An 18,158-nucleotide genomic window follows, 5' to 3' on the forward strand; every position below is an offset into this window, starting at 1 on the left:
TTTTTACCACGCACGCCCTTCTGACTGGGTTTTATTAAAGGGATGATAGATTTCAAATTTTAGTCAACAAGCTAGTTAAAAAGAATGCTAAATGTACACTGTTTGTTTCAAAGGCACACTTCTACCATCAGCTTCCTTTTCATAACCATCTGCAGCCCTGTCTCTTTTGTAGAGCAGAGTAGGATTTATTAAAGTGAATAATGTGACACAGTTAATGAGCTTTGATAGCTTCCTCCATTGTGAACTATTCTGCTTTTGGCCCTTTAAAGGTCAGTATTGTCAAGATATTTGGTATTGGCCTGTAGTGTTCATATAATTTAAAGTTGATTTTAAGAATTCAGATTTAGATTTACTTCCTGTGACTTGGTCCCTTTGAATGGATGGGATCATTGGCGTAGGTCTGATCTGATTCTGTTGTAATGTTGTTAGGACTGCTTTTAGTTTCAAGCTGTTAGTTTTATTTGACCTCTGCTGTGAATTTGTGTTCAGACATCTGCATCTTATTTTCCTTTATGATATTATTTCTATGTCAGTGAATGTAACCACAGTAGTATATTGAAACAGTTTCATGAGCTTATTGTTTCTTGTTGGAATTGTCCACATGTTCACCGTTGCAGTCCCTGTGCGCTTTGGCCTTTCGTCTACATGCAGACGCAGGATCTCGGACAGCTTTACTAATTCCAAGATGAAAATGTTGGAAATACCTTGGGTTAAGGCTTGTTGTGTACGTGTAGTACGAGTGGAGACTTTTCATCAGTGACACCTCGAGACACTACGAGACACTGTACCTTTTGCTGATTGGCAACTGAAAAGAAAGCTCCTCTGCTTCCTGTTTGCATGGGTTCATGCAAGCCCAGTGTAGGTAATGGTCATGCTATATGTTATATATAGAATAAAAATGTAATACGGTATATATAGCGATAGACAGCTGAAATATTGATGTTACCAGCTGCTGCGGGGAGAAGCAGAGAGGTGTTTTCAGACTTAGCCGCTATTGTGTGAACATGGCCTGAAAGGGAGAGAAAAACTGAAAAGCTATTTCTAACCAAATGTGGGTTTATTTATGTAATCAAATGAAAAAGGTAGAGACATTTTTTAAAGTAACATTTATTTACAGTCTTCCCCCCTCACTCTTTTTTTTAATACTGTGGTTTTAGCCTTGGCTCCTGCCTTGTTTTCATAAACAAAGTCTCTTTGGCCAGCTAGAAAAAACATAGGCCTGTTCAGTGCACTGAAAACAGGAATGACAAACACCATTAGCTGAAAAATTTCCATCTCATTGCAACTATGTTATTGTTTACTTTACCATACACGTCCTAATATGGTTACCTCCCTGTCAAAGCGGGCCAGAGCAAAGCCGAGGGGCCCTCGCAGGGAGATGCTTTCAGCTGCCACTTAGACAATAAGAAACAAATGTCACAGCTCAGCAAAATAGCCTGGCTTTCACAGTCTTACAGTACTTGGCCTTCGACGCTGCTTGGCTCAGGCTCCTGTGTGATATTTAACTACTCTGTAGTGTTAGATGCCCTCACAGTGTACCCCCACATCTCTTCGTCGCTGTGCCCTCTTTTCTCGCCTTCCTTTTGTCTTTCTTTATTTGTCTGTATCTCCCCATCGATCTCTGTCCCCGTCGCGGTGTTAGCTATGTGTGGGCTGACTGATGGGCCTCTGTTTGCTGTGTTAGGTTATTTATCGGGGTGGTGGGAGGGAGAAGGGGGTGCGGTGATGTGTTTGGAGCGGCTGTTGCCCTCCTCCCTGTGGCCGAGCGGAGGCCAGTTCAGCTGCAGGTCACGCCCTGGCCCGAAGCCGACGCCGCGTTTGAACTGGAAACGTCTTGGCGAGACTTAGAGGCTCTTTATGATACTTGGATGGAATCACAACCGCACAACCTCCAGAAAGCCTGGGATACTGCAGAGGAAATGTAGCGTTCTGGTGGCTGTGGCTTTTTTTACTCTAATTTTTTGTAGTTTGCTGAAATATGGGTTGTTGTAACTACCAGTTTAGTTGATTGTATTGCAGAAGTGCAAATTAATGCTGTTACAGATAGAAAAACCCAGGAAAACTGTCATTAAAATGGGAAAAAACACACGATACTCAAATTGGCATTCATCTGAGGTCGGCATTGAGGCTTTTTAGGTATTAGGGTCAGGTAACTTCACCACAGGTTAGTCTGGCAGTAGTTGGAAATGGGGTTCTTTCAGATGCATGGGCTTTCTTTTCCCCAGTTGGTAGAGGATGATGGCGGCCTCACCTCAATCCTAAAATCCTCACGTTTATGATATTTGCCCAGTATTATCTGTGCCTGTGGATGAATGGGAGGACAGAGCATGAGGAATGTAGAAGGTCAGACTGCGTGATTTACACAGTACAGAGCCATAGAATCCTTGGGAAAATACTTGGGCTCGGATCAAACAGACGTCATGTGATATGTTCTTAACACTGACCTTTAAAGTCATGCTTTTTACTGCTGCGCTCTGGTAACGGATGCACTAAATGTAAAGTAATTTCTGTGTGTTCACCTCAAAACACAAATGGATTTTTTCTTTTACTAATTATGGCGGTGTGAGGTTTGTTTGTTTTTTTAAGATTACACCTCAGAATAATACAACTTTAAACCACATCTTTTTCTTCCTAAAAAAATCTTTTGCATTGCATTTTTTTAATCTGATTTTCACAGTTGCTCTTATTGAATACCTAAATGAGTCACGGTGACCTTAAAACAACATGACACATACACAGAGGAAGATGCAAAGAATTTATCAAATCATTACCCACCAGTTCACATTTTTACCTGGCAATGAATGATTAATAGACCTTTTTTCACGTTTATTTTGAACCATAGTTAAGACTCACATCCTGCTCATTATTTCATCAGTATTTGTTCAGGCCTAACTATAATTTCCACTCCATTGCAGTTATATTTTCTTGATAAGCTAATGGCGCTGACCTTTTCTTTATTTTGTTTTTCATCTAAGGGAAAAAGACTATACCCTCTTTGACGTTAATGAACTTTGTGAAGAGGTTTGTTTACTGGCTTCAAGGTCAGTTTCTGAGAAAGGCACCGGGTTTTCTTGTAAACATATTTACAGCCAAAGATGTGTAAACATTGTAAATGCGTACATGTGCAGCAGGGGCAATGCTGGCATATTTTCCCTTTTTTTTTTCTTTCTTTGTTTTTTCATGACCTTTCCCCTGTGACACACGCATAAAGGCTATGTGTGCATAAGTGTTTATCTCTGGAAGCACTTTAAAGCAAAATGTGCACTAACAAAAAGCAGCAAACAAAAAAAGAAAAGAAAAAAAAATACTCTTAGAAAGCGTAATGATGTGCTTACAATATAAAGCTGATAGAGGCGAGAAAAGGTAGAGTAGAGGCAGGCAGCATGGCTAACGCAGGACTGGTGAGGGTATTAAAATATGAATTAATGGAATGTTGCTCAGGCACATCTCTGGGTGTAGTGTAGTGTTAAAAAATAAAATTTATGTTGCCGGCTAGTAGCCGTGAAGGTGCATTTGGACTTAGTATCCTTTAATTAGAAGTGAGATATTAGCATTTCATAGGGCTTTATGTTGGGTGAGGGGATCGGCCGGCCACCGCGCCTTCATTAGCCAGCTTCTCTGTGTAATGAGTGCCGTCATTAGCTGATGGAGTGGATTTGCCCCAGCTCTACCTTGAAAGGCACATCTTTTACATACTTGCAAGGAATAAGGCCTTTTAATGGATTTCTTAATGAATAAAATAAGATGCCACTTCTTTAAAATTTGACGAGTGCATTTCTGATAATGCACACCACTAGCTGCTGCCACTTTTTTGGTGCGTTATTAGCAGAGGTGGAAAAAGAAATGCTGTTGTTGGGGAAACAAAGGTAGTCGTTGGGCTTTTTATTGTGCAAAATTTGAAAAATGTCTATAATGTGTAGCTGATGAAAGTGCCAGATCATTAATATGCGTTTGAAATAAGGCGTATGTGATTTCTGTCAGGGTCTGAGGCTCTATGCTAACACTCGCCATGTTTGTAAGGTAAAGCGGCAGGACAGCTATTGGATAAAACCTGACTGCAAATTATATGTGCGGCTGTTGATGAAGCGTGTGCGCACGCTCAACAACAGTCAAGACAGTCAGAGGAGAGGTGTTTTTTTGCGATATGGAAGTCTCCCTAAGCCTTTGGCTGCGGCTCCACTCTCAGAATCAGCCGTGAAGTGATTAGTATTTTATTGATGAGCTCCTGAAGTGGCAAGTGTGGGAAATTGGATCTTTGATCTCCTGGAGTTTGGGAAATATATCCTGAGCGTGTGGAGCTCTCCAGGTAAAACACCCCCAGCCCCCACCCCCCACCCCAGCACCAGCAGCACTGTGATGCACACAGACGCACATGTATACATACGGGCATGTCGTTTGTGGGGGCTATTCCTCCCCTTCTCCAAAACACATATTTGTTTTGGATGTTTTCACTGAGAGTCTACACGGTGATTACAGATGTTCATTAACAAAATTGGGTATTTGTTTTAAACTTTAACCAATCACTTTGATATGCTAATTACAGTGTAATTTAATTTGAGCCCTGTAATGATGATGCTGTTATTATGGACATAAATGATGCAGTTAAGCTGAGAGTAATCTCATTTGCATACTGTACATGCCAGTAAATTAAGCCCTTTCCTGCGTTGCTTCAGCTTTAATTTTCCACTCCTTTTCACACAGCATCCCTCAGCCCCTGTGCCTAATAGCAAGCCGGCTTGTTTGATGTGGAGAGCCGCTTCCTCACAGTAAATCTAGTCACAATATGTTATACATAAAGGCTCTCATTATAACTCTAAGTGCCCTTTTAAGAAGTTGGTATTAATAAGCAGGCTGGCTTTTCATGCTTTGTAGTGATACACAAAAACAGTTTTGTCCCTCACCATAATCATCTTCAGGATTCTTTAATCTGCATCTGAGAAATAAAAGCTATCATGCTTGTAATAATGATGTGCCCAGGAATACTTAAAGAGCCCTAATCAGATTGTATATGTCCTCCACTATGTGCTGATCAGACATATCTTCAAATAGGTGATTTTATTTTGATATTCCTACTTTGAAAAAAAAAAAAAGGAAAGATGAAGGGCGTTTGGATGTGTTTCTATCCTTGCATAAAAAACTAATTGACAAATATTGCCCTGTTGTATGTTTAGCACAAATAATTTGGATTCATTTCTTTGTACAAATGTTATTTGATGTCTGTATGAAAGAGCCACATTTGTGACAGAGGGACGCGGCCGGCCTTGATAAAAGCTCCTGTGTCTTCATTAGAGAAGCAGCACCTCATGGTGTCTGATTGTCTGATGTTTGCAGGGAGAAGGTAAACATGTTTGTCATACGGCGCTGTATTTATGCTGCTCAAACATGCGAGGTAGGCCGCGGTGAATGTTAAGGACTTTGGCTCGGCGCACGTCTGAACGTGTCAGTGAAACGTGCAGCCTCACAATGGTCTGAACTTGCCCTGCTTGCAAACAATAGTCCAGCTCCCCCTTTTTTTGCGTTTGGAAGGAGGGTTAGAAGGCTGTTTTATGGACTTCAACACTGACAACACAATTGCCCTTCACTGAGAATGCGCCTCCATTTTGTGCCATAAAGAATATTATTTTTCTGCCAGCCAATTTTCTCTGTTAGTCTCTAATTGGCTACATAAATCTCGGCCGTTGAGGGTGAGAAATGTTGCGGTGTCACACAGTGTAATCTTCACCCTTATTTACCAATTCATTAAGATTCATTGATGCAGGATCGGTGAGAGGAAATGACAACATAAATCAGGCCTCCAACATAATGACCCTAATCAGTTGGGAATTGCAGAAAATGTCATGATGAACTATGTCCTTGTATTAGTGCCACTGTACATTGTCATTGTGCTGCTTTATGAGTGGGACGCATCATCCTGACATGGGCTGTATTTAACAAAAAAGAGTTGTTAAAACCTGATTCTATTAAAAGGAAGAAATTCATGTAGGGTCTTCTGCTATTTAGCCGTTTGCCCTTTATCTTCAATTTAACTGCTTGATGGAGCTCCCTTCCTTTTTAACCCTTGCTGTCCTCTCTCTGGGAAGCCATAACATGCTTCTTAGGCTTAAATGACCCCTGTCGTGGCACGTTGAGGAAGAACGTCTCCATGAGGAGGAGTGGGGGAACTCAGTGGGTAAGGCCACACCCATAATAACGACAGCCAATCACACGTCAAAGAGCCGACTGCGTACGTTTCATGAACAGAGAACTTGGTCAATTTTAAGCAGCGGTTGAAGGAATGACAGTTGTGAGTAACTATTTAAACAAAATAGTCACTCCATTACCGTGCCATTATTTGTGTGTAAAGGTTAATGACTGTGTCTGGGAAATCAATAGCTTAACTTAATCTCTTTGTGAGTAACTCTAAACAAGAGAGGTTGGAGACATGCACCCGCTGTGCGTTTTTGTCTGCAGAGGAACATTTAACACCGTCAAGATTTTTTTAAATAGCAGGGGTTTGACCAGACTAGGGCTGCCACAAACGATTATTTTGATAGTCGACTAGTCACCGATTATTTATGCGATTAGTCGACTAATCAGATCATCATCCACTGGACATAAAACTACAGCTTATTGCACCAGCAGCATCTGCTCTTATATAACTATCATTAGCTTACAGCTTTAAGCTTTTAAGGTGCTAACTAAAAATAAAGACAAGATGATAGTTTATTCAATTTTAATGAAATTTGCAGATTGTTTCGGTAAAGTTTAATAAACTCCTTGCTATCTAAAATATAACAGGACACCGGAGTATATTCTCCAGCATCTCACACTTCTGATAATCAGCTGTCGTTTATTCAGCTGTGTAAAAACTATAACTTTAATCTCAGCCAAACCGATTTACTCAGGAACAAATAAAATACTAAAAAAAAAAGCCAAACAATAACATTTTTAATTTATCTAAGTGACTCATATATATTTAACCTGAGTCGCGAAAGACGGCGGTGGGTTTGAAAACAATTTGCCGGGAGTCCGGTGTTCTCACGGCGCTAGTGACCTAGCCCCCGGCTAGCTATCGAGCTAGTGGGTAACAGACGTCTCCGAAAACGTCGGAGCGCTTTTGAAAATATGTGGTGTCCTGATAAACTGAGCAGATATTTGAGGTTTACACAGCTACATTCTCGCCTGAAAATATGTTAAACGTTTATTTTGTGACCCAGAAAGAATAATAAGAGTAATATTAAAACTAACTAGCTACCGCCATTGTTGGAAACTAAGCTGGGCCGCGCTATGAATTCTGGGACACAGCTGCTTCTTCTTCTTCGGGGTTTAACGGCAGCTGGCATCCTTGTACATGCTGTGCTGCCATCTTCTGTTTCAGTCCGTTATTACACTCTTAAATCCTGCTATTATTCCTGCGTCTTTTGCGATCTTACAAAGCTTCAAACGACACGTCGACTATTAAATCAGTCGTCGACGATTTTGATAGTCGACGTAATCGTGACTAGTCGACAAATCGTGGCAGCCCTAGACCAGACCATGCTTTCTTCCACTTATCGTGCATGGTACTGAGAGTGGAAATGTAATAAATGGATGTAGCACAGCTGATGACTTACTCAGTGGTAATTAGCAGCTTACTTTGTCTTTAGAGCTGTGGTTTACCACAGGTCTGTGTTTGCGATTTCACAGAACTGCAAAGCTTTTACCAAAAAATGATTAAGCTCATGTTGTCAGACGACAAAGGAAGCGTGCACTTTGATGAGTTGACACCTGCCACTCCCAAAAGGCAGCAATGCTAATAATATTTTCCTTTCTTTGCATAGGCACACAATATTAATTAGACAAGTTCGTTAAGGCTAACCTCAGTTTTCCCAGGAAAATCTATGTGACACATTTGGGAGCAGCACATTGGGAGCAGCCCTTACATGGATTCTAGTAAAAATGATTAAAAATGTATGACACACTTTAAGTAATGTTAAAACAATAAGTGCTTTTGCAACTCCCGTAGGACGCTGATAGATTCGTGTTTTTCTTTGGGGTTTTTTGTGTTTGACACATCTAATTGGTAAGACGAGCTTGAGGGCAGCAGTGCTTGCTTTTTGTTCCCCCTTCCATTGAGCCCGTGGTCAGAAAAAGCAGCCCCTCGTCTCCTGGTGTCTGTCCTCTCGCTGTAGTGTTAATGGGCATAAGCCACATGTGAGCGAGATTATCAAAGTCAAATGAAGGAGAGTCGCTGAGAAAATGTGTGGCGTACCACTCCTAAAAGAGGCTCCACATCCCAGAATTACTATTCCATTCATGCACAACCAGATTTAAACTCATTAGATTTCTCTATTTACTTAGTCTCCATCGGCCCTAGTTGCACTAAAAATATCATGGCCTGCCTTACTTTGGCACATTCCGTCATTGTCTGTGCACAGCAGGCCGTTGCACAGAGGTGTTTCTCACATGGCTCCATGCAAAGGAGACAAACGGCTTTGTGTGTTTTCTGAAATTGCGGATCTACTCAGCTTCGCTACTGGAATCTGCCTTTTTGCGCCCTGCTTGTTGTTAATTTATCTGCACTTGTAGCGTGTTAATACTCGGATGTTCGCGTGAATCATCCTAGTCACCTCTGCTTGTGGTGTAGTAATAGGTTTGGATCTAAACTTTCATGCTTGAGAATCCTATTGTAGTCATCCCGAGGTGATATAAATATGTGTTTTGATCATATTTTATGGCTTCCTCTCATGGGGCTAGCAGTTTTTTAGGGGGACTAAATTATATCAGTAGGGGAAGTGCAGGGGGAAAAGACACCAGGGGATCCTGGGTGAGGAAGCCTTGTTGGATGGCTTCATCTCAGCAGATGGCAAGTTGTTGTATGCATGAAAAATTAATGGTCAAGGTGATGTGCTGCTTGAAAGTCCCCGCTATACATTATCTACTGTGTATAATCACTTATTTGTGGGCAATTACATTTTTGATGTAGCAGGCAGACTAAGTCATAATCTTACTATTCAAGTCACACATAAATCAAGTAATCAAAACCAGGCGCTGTGATTTATGAAGGATAACATCTTTTCTTGCTCAGTTCCACCTAATTCCTTCTTTGTTGTTTTTCTCTCCATGCCCTGGTGTAGTGAGTGCCATCTCTGGGAGCCCTCAGACTTCCTTTGTTATTTCCACAAACCCGGTTACTGAATAATTGAATGAGGTAAATGTTTAACATGTTTTTACAAGTTCCTCGCTGTGCTGTTGTGAAGCGCCACTGTTTGTTGGGCCTGGAAGAAACACACGATTGCTTTGCTTGACAATGATGTGTTTCCATAGGAGACCACCCCCATGGCTGCCCACCCCGCCCGTCACCCCCATCTTGTTCTCATTCACGGTGGCTTGCGAGCAGCTGCAACACGCCAGCCTAATGCGTCTCGAAATGTCAGAAGAATGACTTTTTGTTTATCTTGACTTTTGCCTCGCTGTTTATTCTAGTCAAAGCTGCGTTTGCATCGACCTTGATTCCCTAAAGCCTCGCCCCTCCTTCTCCCCTCCTAGAACCTGTTTACACTCTGCCTGCCCCTAGTGTCACCTAGGAAATTGGCTGATCATTTCACCTGGTTAATATTAAATGGCTCCTGCAAGGAGATGTGTTTGTTCATAAACACAAACCCCTGCTCCTCGTGTTTACTGTAGCCATGGCAGCAATCACTTATTAAACAAACAGCTGCTTTGTTTGCTGGTGTCAGTGGCCTGCTTATACCCTGTACAAGGTCTGGGAAGAACTTCTGTGTCTCTTGTGGAGCAGAAATCTAGGATTTGCAATGGGGGTATTATTTGCAGAAGGGTGGGTGCAGCGTGTTTTACTTCTATATTGTCAGAGAGGTCTGGAGATATGCTTTGCTTATCTGTGACTTGGTTGAAGTGGCTGACAAGATTACACGGTTGTTTGGTCTGACTGTGAAGTCTCCTTTGGCAGAATGTCACCACGGCCGTTCGTTTCTCTCAGAAGAGGAGCGGCAACTGGATCCACCTTCAGGCTTTGTGACTGAGGTGGTTCTGCTGTGTGGAGATGATATGTATGAGGGAGTGGGAGTGCAGTTTGTAAAGCTTGTTGGAATTTAGCCCAATTTCTCCGTGTTGTGTTGTCCAGTGGAATATTTTCAAGAGATACTCAGAGTAGTTTGTTATCAGTGATGAGGGCTGCGATAATGGATTATTTAACATGCAGCTTGTGTTTGTCTTTCGACTTTTCCCTCACATCAGGAGCCAAAATACAGCAAAACACAAGCCTGTTCAGCAACCTTCAGAAGCATTCTGTTGTTGCACCTTTGGTGCACGCCGATGTGTTGTCTAGTCTGGCAACCAAGCTGAACCTAAACAGCTCTAAAGTGAACTTCTCCCTATTGTGTCCTCCTTTGTATGTCATTATCTCCCACCCAAGAAATGTTGTGCTTTTGTTGTGTGCTTCTGTAAACAACGTCTGTGTGAGAACTTGGCGAATCGAAGCAGGTGGCTGCCGAGGCTTTGCTGTCATGAGCATTAGAGAAAAACAGAACACGGAGAAGGGTCAGAGCACAGCTGCGCGGACCAGCCCTACCTTGAATCCACCGCTGACTCGTTTGAGCTGTTGAATTCCGGGCAGGCATGACAGGGGGACAGGCATTGGATTTCCATTGTGGTGATGAGCTCTGGCCCGCTGGCTGTTCTTAACCTTCAACCTGTCTGGTCAGGTGGGAGACCCATGTGACTCTTGTTTGTACTGTACTCCCTATGCCATTTGAAGCAGGGAAAACAAAACAAACTGTAAACAAACAGGAACTCTGACCTTTTTTTTATTATCCAGTGTTTGTTCCAAACACTTGTTTTATTTTGCAAGCAACTCCCCCCTAAAGACCAGGCAGGCATCTAATAATCAACAGCACAGCTAGTTCTCTTTGTACAAACTGTTGTTGCCTTGTTTTGATCTCCTGGAATTTCCATTATTTTCATTCTCTTTTGTTTTTTTAAACTTTTTTTCCAGCTCCGAAAAAACTGACATGCTCCATTAATAATAAGAGAGCTTTTCTTTTTCTTTTTTTCCCCTCACGTCTCCTTTTGTGTATTTTATTATGTTGAAATGTTTGTGTTTGGACCACGAATGCATATGTTCTTAAACCGAGTAACTACACCCCATTTAGCATGATGCTTGACCCATAATTACAGTTGAATTTGCACGTGGTGTATAAATGGAACAAATGGAAAAACTTGGAGCTTTTCGAGTCATCGTCATCATCATCGCAGACACACACACACACACACACACACACACACACACACACACACACACACACACACACACACACACACACACAAGGCTTTCCCCAGAGCAAAGTGAAAATAAATACATAGATAAACAAACTCAGGGCCGAGTCACGTGGCCAAGTTGCCCGGGCCTCAGCTGATGATGATGGTGTCCGTGCCTCAGTGCTTCACAGATTAACATTGTTATCAGCACAACTCTCTAATAAGGCTCTTTCCTATCTGCTTGATATTTATGATGGATAATGCCCATTTTCCATTTTCTTTTTTCCCTCCAATTTTTTCACTCATGATATTGCAGCTTTGAATTATTCTGTGCTAAAATTAATGAGAAACTAGATTTATGGGTTTCATTTGTTTGTCAATTCGAAAATTAATTGGGTGTTAATTTTAGCCATCCCCTCATCAGTGCCGGTCGCAAGCATGCGCGCATTACTTTGCATTCATTGTAGCCTTCCTCTCCTTTATTGTGGGTCACTAGTTTTGCATACATTAAAATAGCCCCGCGGCTCATTACAATTATGAAAATTTTTGCATGGAATGACAGTGCATGTATAATAGCCATTACCCCCCCCCCCCCCCCCCCCCCCCTCCCCCCCTTATGTAGCTTTAGAGAGGGGAAAAAAAAAAGAAAAAGACAGCTCTTTTTTTCCCGCAAGTGGAAAATATCTTTTATTTGAAAAATAAGTGGGGGTGAATAACGTCAGCACATGGTTTATTTCAAATGGCATTTAATTTCGCCTGAGAATGTGTGTTTCTAATTGGTGTCTCAGAAGGGGAGTTGGTGCAGGCAGGGGCCTGTAGATGGAGTTGTGGCTGGCTGGGTCCCATCCCACAGTATTCCTCTTGCTCACTCCTTGTTTAGAAAATCCCATTATGGAGGGAGGCTGTGCCAGACTGGAAGGGTGAGCCGGGTCAACATCTGTCTGGAGGGAGAGGGGGGCCAGCTCAAGCTCCAGCCCAAAGAACAGGCCCTGTAGGCCGGGCCCAAGCTGCTCAGACAGGCCCCTGAGTGTGGGGGCGTTGTGACACACAACTGAACCGGCACAGGCCACAGTGTCAGATGACTCATTCAGTCATGCTTCTTGCGAGGAGGGCTGAGAGGAAATGTAAACTATAATGCTCTTTGGAGTTTGCTTTGTGTTCTGGTACAGTTTTAGCTCCTCTTAGCCCCAAACTGCTGCTGATGATAGTGAGCTACGAGCCTGTCCCTAAAAAAAACTGATTTTGAAAGCGCAGTTCTCCTCACACCACTGTTTATTTTTTTAAATAATCCCATTTCTAGATTATTATCTCACCTCTGCTCTGTAAATATTCTTTTGTGACAAGTTGTCAACCCCAATTTCCTGTCTGTCAGCCTGAGTGTGTGTCCCCTTGGGTGTGTGTCTGCATCTTGTTTAGATGGGATCTCTGGAGACGCTGTGCATGTGTACCTGAGCACATATAAACTCAGACTGGCCTTCCTATTACATGCGTTAAATGCAACACCATAAATCTGCATTTAGTTCCACTTTCACATTCTTTCATGATGAGGCCCAGTGTTTTAAAGGCATTTATTCTGCTTCATATAAATAATTAATCAGCCAAGTTAATTTGCTTCTGCCTGACTTGGTCAGCTTCATTAACTGCCCTGGAATTGGGGGGATAGATGCATTGCAGCAATGAAGCCTGTGACCAGCACACAATAGCTGTAAATCATTCCACTGATTTGAGGAATTCAGGCACAGATATGCACCAGTGTCACTGGCACTTATCCCCAGAGAGACAGAGGGGGTGTGCTGGGATAGATGGCATGTCTGTCTGGCTTTTGTGTATCCAAAAACAAAACTGAGGACATATCTTGTAAGCAAATAGCTGTGTATTCACTGATTGCTGCTGCCATAATTTTACATAAAGCGTGCAGTGGTGCTTAAAACGACTGCCAGTGTTTGTATTTTACCCTTTTCAGTTAGATTAAGTTATGAAAGTCAACATTTTTTTCCAATGCAAAAGGATTTATTTATATTCAGACCTGTGTTTTGGTGTTAATTGAGCACCCCTCAAGGATTTGACTGTTTTCGTTCAGCCTCAGATTGGATGTTTCTCATGGAGATCCTTTGGCAGGCCTCACACAGTCGCTCTGTTTCCCATTAAAAAGCCATTCTGCCGTGGTTCTTCAGGGAGCCATGCAAGTAAATATATCCATTTCCATAGAAAGTGTTTTGTTTTGGAGGTCCAGTGTTTTCTTGGGCTCCTCTGCTCTCACTCAACGCAGGTTGGGTTCCTCTACATGTGTGCCGAACCCCAACCCCTCCACCATGCCCCCCCCCAGCGCTCTCCATATACCCTATACTGAAGGATACAAACAAAACCCACTTGCTTTTCTCCTGCCCGGTATGGACTTGTCATCTGTAAAGGATCTGCACTGGAAAAGACAAAACAAAGGAGCTGTTCATTACTGTGTTTAGAGGCAGCCTGTGAATGCGTGTGTGTGTGTTTGCCTCATTGCATATGCTACACGCAAACAAACAAGACACGGGGAAGCACAAACCAACAGGGAAACCTGCAACAAAAGTGACATTGTGTGGGAAGAATATGACAGATGTTTATAGTTTGGCCCACAGTTGAAATGCGACCTCATTGCAGTGTGTTTTAACAGCTGCTTCTCTCTGTCTCTGTCCCTGTTTTCTCTTCTTCTGCGCCTTCTCTCAGGTTTTTAAGTCATGATGCAAGAATCTGGGACGGAGGCGACGAGCAACGGCCCAGCCAATGAGAATGGAGGAGCGAGCGTGGAGGGAGTACCCAGAGAGGGGCGACCAAAAAGTGCCGCGCCGTCAGCGGAAGTGACTGCAGCAGATTTCCTGCATCTCCAGCAGCACCAGGTAGACCATTCACACCTGTCTTCACTTTATTAAGCCATGTCAACAGCAGGCCGATCCGCCTCTTAAAGTGCCTCTTAATATTTAATTCCTCCTCAAAGTACATCTAGTTCATAAACACATTATTATTATTATTTATGTATACTGAGGCCCTTTTTGAATATTTAAAAGACGAGGAGTGCTCTTTCTGTGTGATTGTTTGGTTGCAAACGTGTTTATCGTAGCATGCAGCATCTGCATTTCCATCAAATATTTATTATGATGTTCTGACATATTTTAAGTATGTAGGTGCCACAGGATTTTGTAGACAGTTAAGGAACTGTGACATCCAATTGGATGACAGCGTTTTCCTCCGGCTCATTGTAAACACACCTCACACTCACAACTAATGCCACACTCTGCTGTACTAACCAATGAGGTGAGGAGACAGACGCCGGCGTTATCGTCAGTGAAGCCGAAACATTTTCACCATCTCAGACTTGAGGCAAATAGACAAGCTCTTTCTGTTGGTGTCAGCGTTATGTGTGGCACACGACACTGCGTTTAAAGAAACAACACTGAAAAGATCAGTGTGTCTTCTACTATCTTGGTCTTTGCGACAGCACAACTAGGGTTGTTGTCAGGAGCTGTTTGGTGATGATGCACGGCTCTGTGCCGCTGTCTGTTGTCACTGCGCATCCATCAGCATTTTTACAGGGAGGCAAACAAAGCTGTAGCATGGAACAAGAGGGAAATGGCATTGTAACACATAGAGCTGAGCAATAACTCAGTATTATCATTTATCATCTTTGAACACAATCATCACGGTGTTCTGATGCTGTGATATTTGGCTACTGATGAACAGTTCTGTTTTTCGGAAATGATGGGAACATTTTGATAATAGGACAAAATAGCTTAGCCGTTTAAAGAGTCATTGCTTGGCATTTTAGGTGACGTTTAGACATAACATAAATTTTATTGTGAAATTTCAGATGTGTAGCTCAGGTTTCACTTCAGCAGTAAGATGACCAGGGCTTTTGCCAGGAACTTTGTAACACCAGCTATATGCACTTATAGCACTTTCCCCTCGCTATAATGCTAATTGCTGATCATGTGCTAGCACAGGCAGAACAGCAGGGGTACCAGTCTGTAGCTCTGCACACAGGAGAACAGAGATACTGGAGGATTTATTTCCCAGTACCACCGCGAAAGGGGAACTACCATGTATTGATATATCAGAAGGGATGTTTTAATCCATGTAAGCATTGAACAGGTCAAATTAAATGAAGTCATAACGTTTGCATGATTCTTTACTACAAATTTTAACTTGTTTAGCATTTATTTATCTGTAAAATCAGGAACAATAAGTCACTAATTTTACAGGAGCTTTTGGGCTTTGGACTGGCACAACCCTGTAAGGTCACTATTTGTCAGTAGTCATGTTTTTGAATTGTTTAAAAAAAAGTTTGTTTTTTCCCTTTTTATTGTCGAGTATGGGTGTATGTAAATATAATTAATTGGTCAAACATACACTCAAAGCAAAACAATGCTTTAGGTGTCGTCATCTTAGAAGTGTGGTGCTTGTTTTGGTGCAAGATGCCCCTGTTAATTCCATTTCCTCTTTGTAAGTGGCAGAAGAAGTGTTGATTGTTCAGTAAGTACAAAGGATGAGTCAGTGTGTGTTCTGATTCTCAGCCTTAGTCTGTGAAGCCTTTAGGCCTCTCCAGATCATCCCCACTACCCCAGCTAGACCCCAGGCCCCACCTCCCACCCATCTTTTTTCCAGCTCCGAACGAGCATGTCGTCAGTGAGAAAATCACAGCCATACTGAATTCATTACTGCAGTAGTCACACAAAACCATGGATAAAATTTCAATAACTGCAGGCCACAGTTGAGTAAACAGTTGCAGTGAAACTTAATTCCTGTTGACTTTTCCTTCATTCTTTGCCAGGGGCACATTCTGATTCGCTCTGCAAAGACAACAGGGTTACAACTTTGATAAATGCGAGGCAGGGGAGAGGGAGAGAACGGGCGAGAAAAATGTCATGGATGTGCACTTGACACCAACAAGGGATGGAAATAAAGCCTTCCCACTAGAATAGAGCCAGTCGTCCAAGCATGCTCCCTGTTTTCAAGTCGTCCAAAAAGAACTATTGCTCTCCAGCATCTGCCCTGGCATTTAAAGAAAGGAGAAACCAGCAACTCTCTCCATCCTGCTTCCATATATTGCGGAAACATTCTCTCTACTGTAGCAAATGCGGAAATAATTCCTGGTTCATGCCGTTTGAACAAATCCAGTGGTTAATTTGTGTGGCCCGCATGCAGGGAGGTGTATTAATTGTTGCCTGTGATAAATGACGCGCGGATGGGAACGAAGGACGAGATGTCTCACTCTCAGCTCCTGGCACTGGACTTTGATAGGCTACTTACCATGGTAGTGTTACTGGCAAGACAGGCAGGCAGTCTTTTTATTCTCCCATTAGCCTAGCCGAGGATTTTCCCTCACGCACCATGAACCATGTTAATTGTCCCCGGGGCATTACGATCTTCACTCAGTTACTCGATAACTTTTTACTTTTGTGACATTTCACAGTCGTTCTTTTAAGTTTTATTTGTGGCTTGCACTAATATGCCTCTAACTGACACACTGAGAGTTTTTTTTCCTGCGCTCTTTGTTCTCCACAACACATGCAAGGTGCCATTACCCCTTTAGGTGACGCAAAAATCAATCTAAAATGTTTTCAGACTCAAAGTGCAAATGTCTGAGAGTCCCTCGAGTGAGCCGGAACAACAAACCTGGCAGTGGCATATCATTTATTCTTATTAGGGAACATAACTATGAAAGACAGTCCTCATTAATAAAGATGGGGGATGAAATAATTGTAATCTGTTTGATCATCTTGATTCTGACAGGGGAATTCATCTTGTTGACTAGTCAGATTTGGGGGAAGTGGACCATAAGCTTGAATTAAGCATGTCTATTAGTAAGTCAAATATTTTTTTAGGGTGAAAAAGGTGTTGCGTTTCTTCTCTTTTTTCCCCAAGATGCTGTTGAAATTCAGCAGATTTCTCTATAGGAGGAACTCAATGTCCTGTCTGTTGTGTTGTAATAGTTAGACAACTGGGTGCCCTTGTAAACATTTGTTGTGCATCTTGTTGCTGTGCTCGTTGTGTTCACTGTTACCCATGTATTATTAATAAATGTCTCTATTATAGCATGTGCAGTTTTTTTCTTTTCATAGCACACGTGTCTGCACCCCTGAACCACACTGTTTATTTGCTTTCTGTTTTTGTTTGTGTTGCAGAAGTTGTGGTTTTAACGTTATCCACATGAGGAAGTGAAGATACTGCAGGGGCGAAAATAAAACAAAAGCAATAGTATGAAAAAGTTTTGCAATAACCTGTTATGTGATTTGTGATTTAAATGATTTTGCAACAGGAAACGGTGTTGTGCAGCTGTAGTTGTCACATAAATGCACGGTGACAGTAATATTCTCAAGGACACCCTGTTAGCTCTAGAGCTGCTGTCTTCACGATATTCACATTTCCTGTGATGTGTGGTCATTTTCAGCAAAGCATCTTACCTGTTTAAACACACGAGTTACTCTTTCGCTCTAAATTTGGTTCGTGTGATGCAACTGTAGAGCATTAAATATTAATATCCTGTCCTTTACAAGAGTCCTTTTAATAAACTTAGGCTGGTGTTCACACGAGAGAAAATACCTAAAACAATTATTAATAACTGCTTTTCTTTTATTGCATGCACATCCATCTAACATACCCTGTCCAACAAGTGCTTTTAAAGATTTTCTACATATTGAAAGATAAGACCGGCTAGCTACTTCTTTCGTTTTCCTCCTCTCTGCCTGTGTGGTTGAGGTGTCTTTCGTGAGGTTGACGGCCATAACAGTGGCCACAGAAAGAGCTGAGTGGGCACACATCCTCTGCTTGCATAATTCAAATCATACACTGTCCCTTGTGGGGGCTTGTGAAGGTGGAACTGCAAATCTTAACTGTTCTCTGATGGCCAAGTGATCCATGATTAGCCTTGCTCTCCCAGTACGCACACA

General features: G+C 42.2%; 1 protein-coding gene across 1 annotated transcript in view; it reads left to right on the forward strand.

The window, feature by feature from the left end:
- foxp1b (forkhead box P1b) overlaps positions 1–18,158 on the forward strand; it is a 151,925-nt gene that overhangs the window by 60,602 nt on the left and 73,165 nt on the right. Inside the window, exon 6 of the mRNA XM_085353010.1 lies at positions 13,942–14,111. Coding sequence (XP_085209136.1) covers positions 13,953–14,111 — 159 coding nt within the window. The 5' untranslated portion in view covers positions 13,942–13,952. The remainder of the gene's footprint in view (positions 1–13,941; positions 14,112–18,158) is intronic.

The sequence above is a fragment of the Diplotaxodon limnothrissa genome, linkage group LG5 (assembly GCF_057381915.1).
Source record: "Diplotaxodon limnothrissa isolate DT_005_m linkage group LG5, D_limnothrissa_male_GT1.1, whole genome shotgun sequence".
NCBI classification, from domain to species: Eukaryota; Metazoa; Chordata; class Actinopteri; order Cichliformes; family Cichlidae; genus Diplotaxodon; species Diplotaxodon limnothrissa.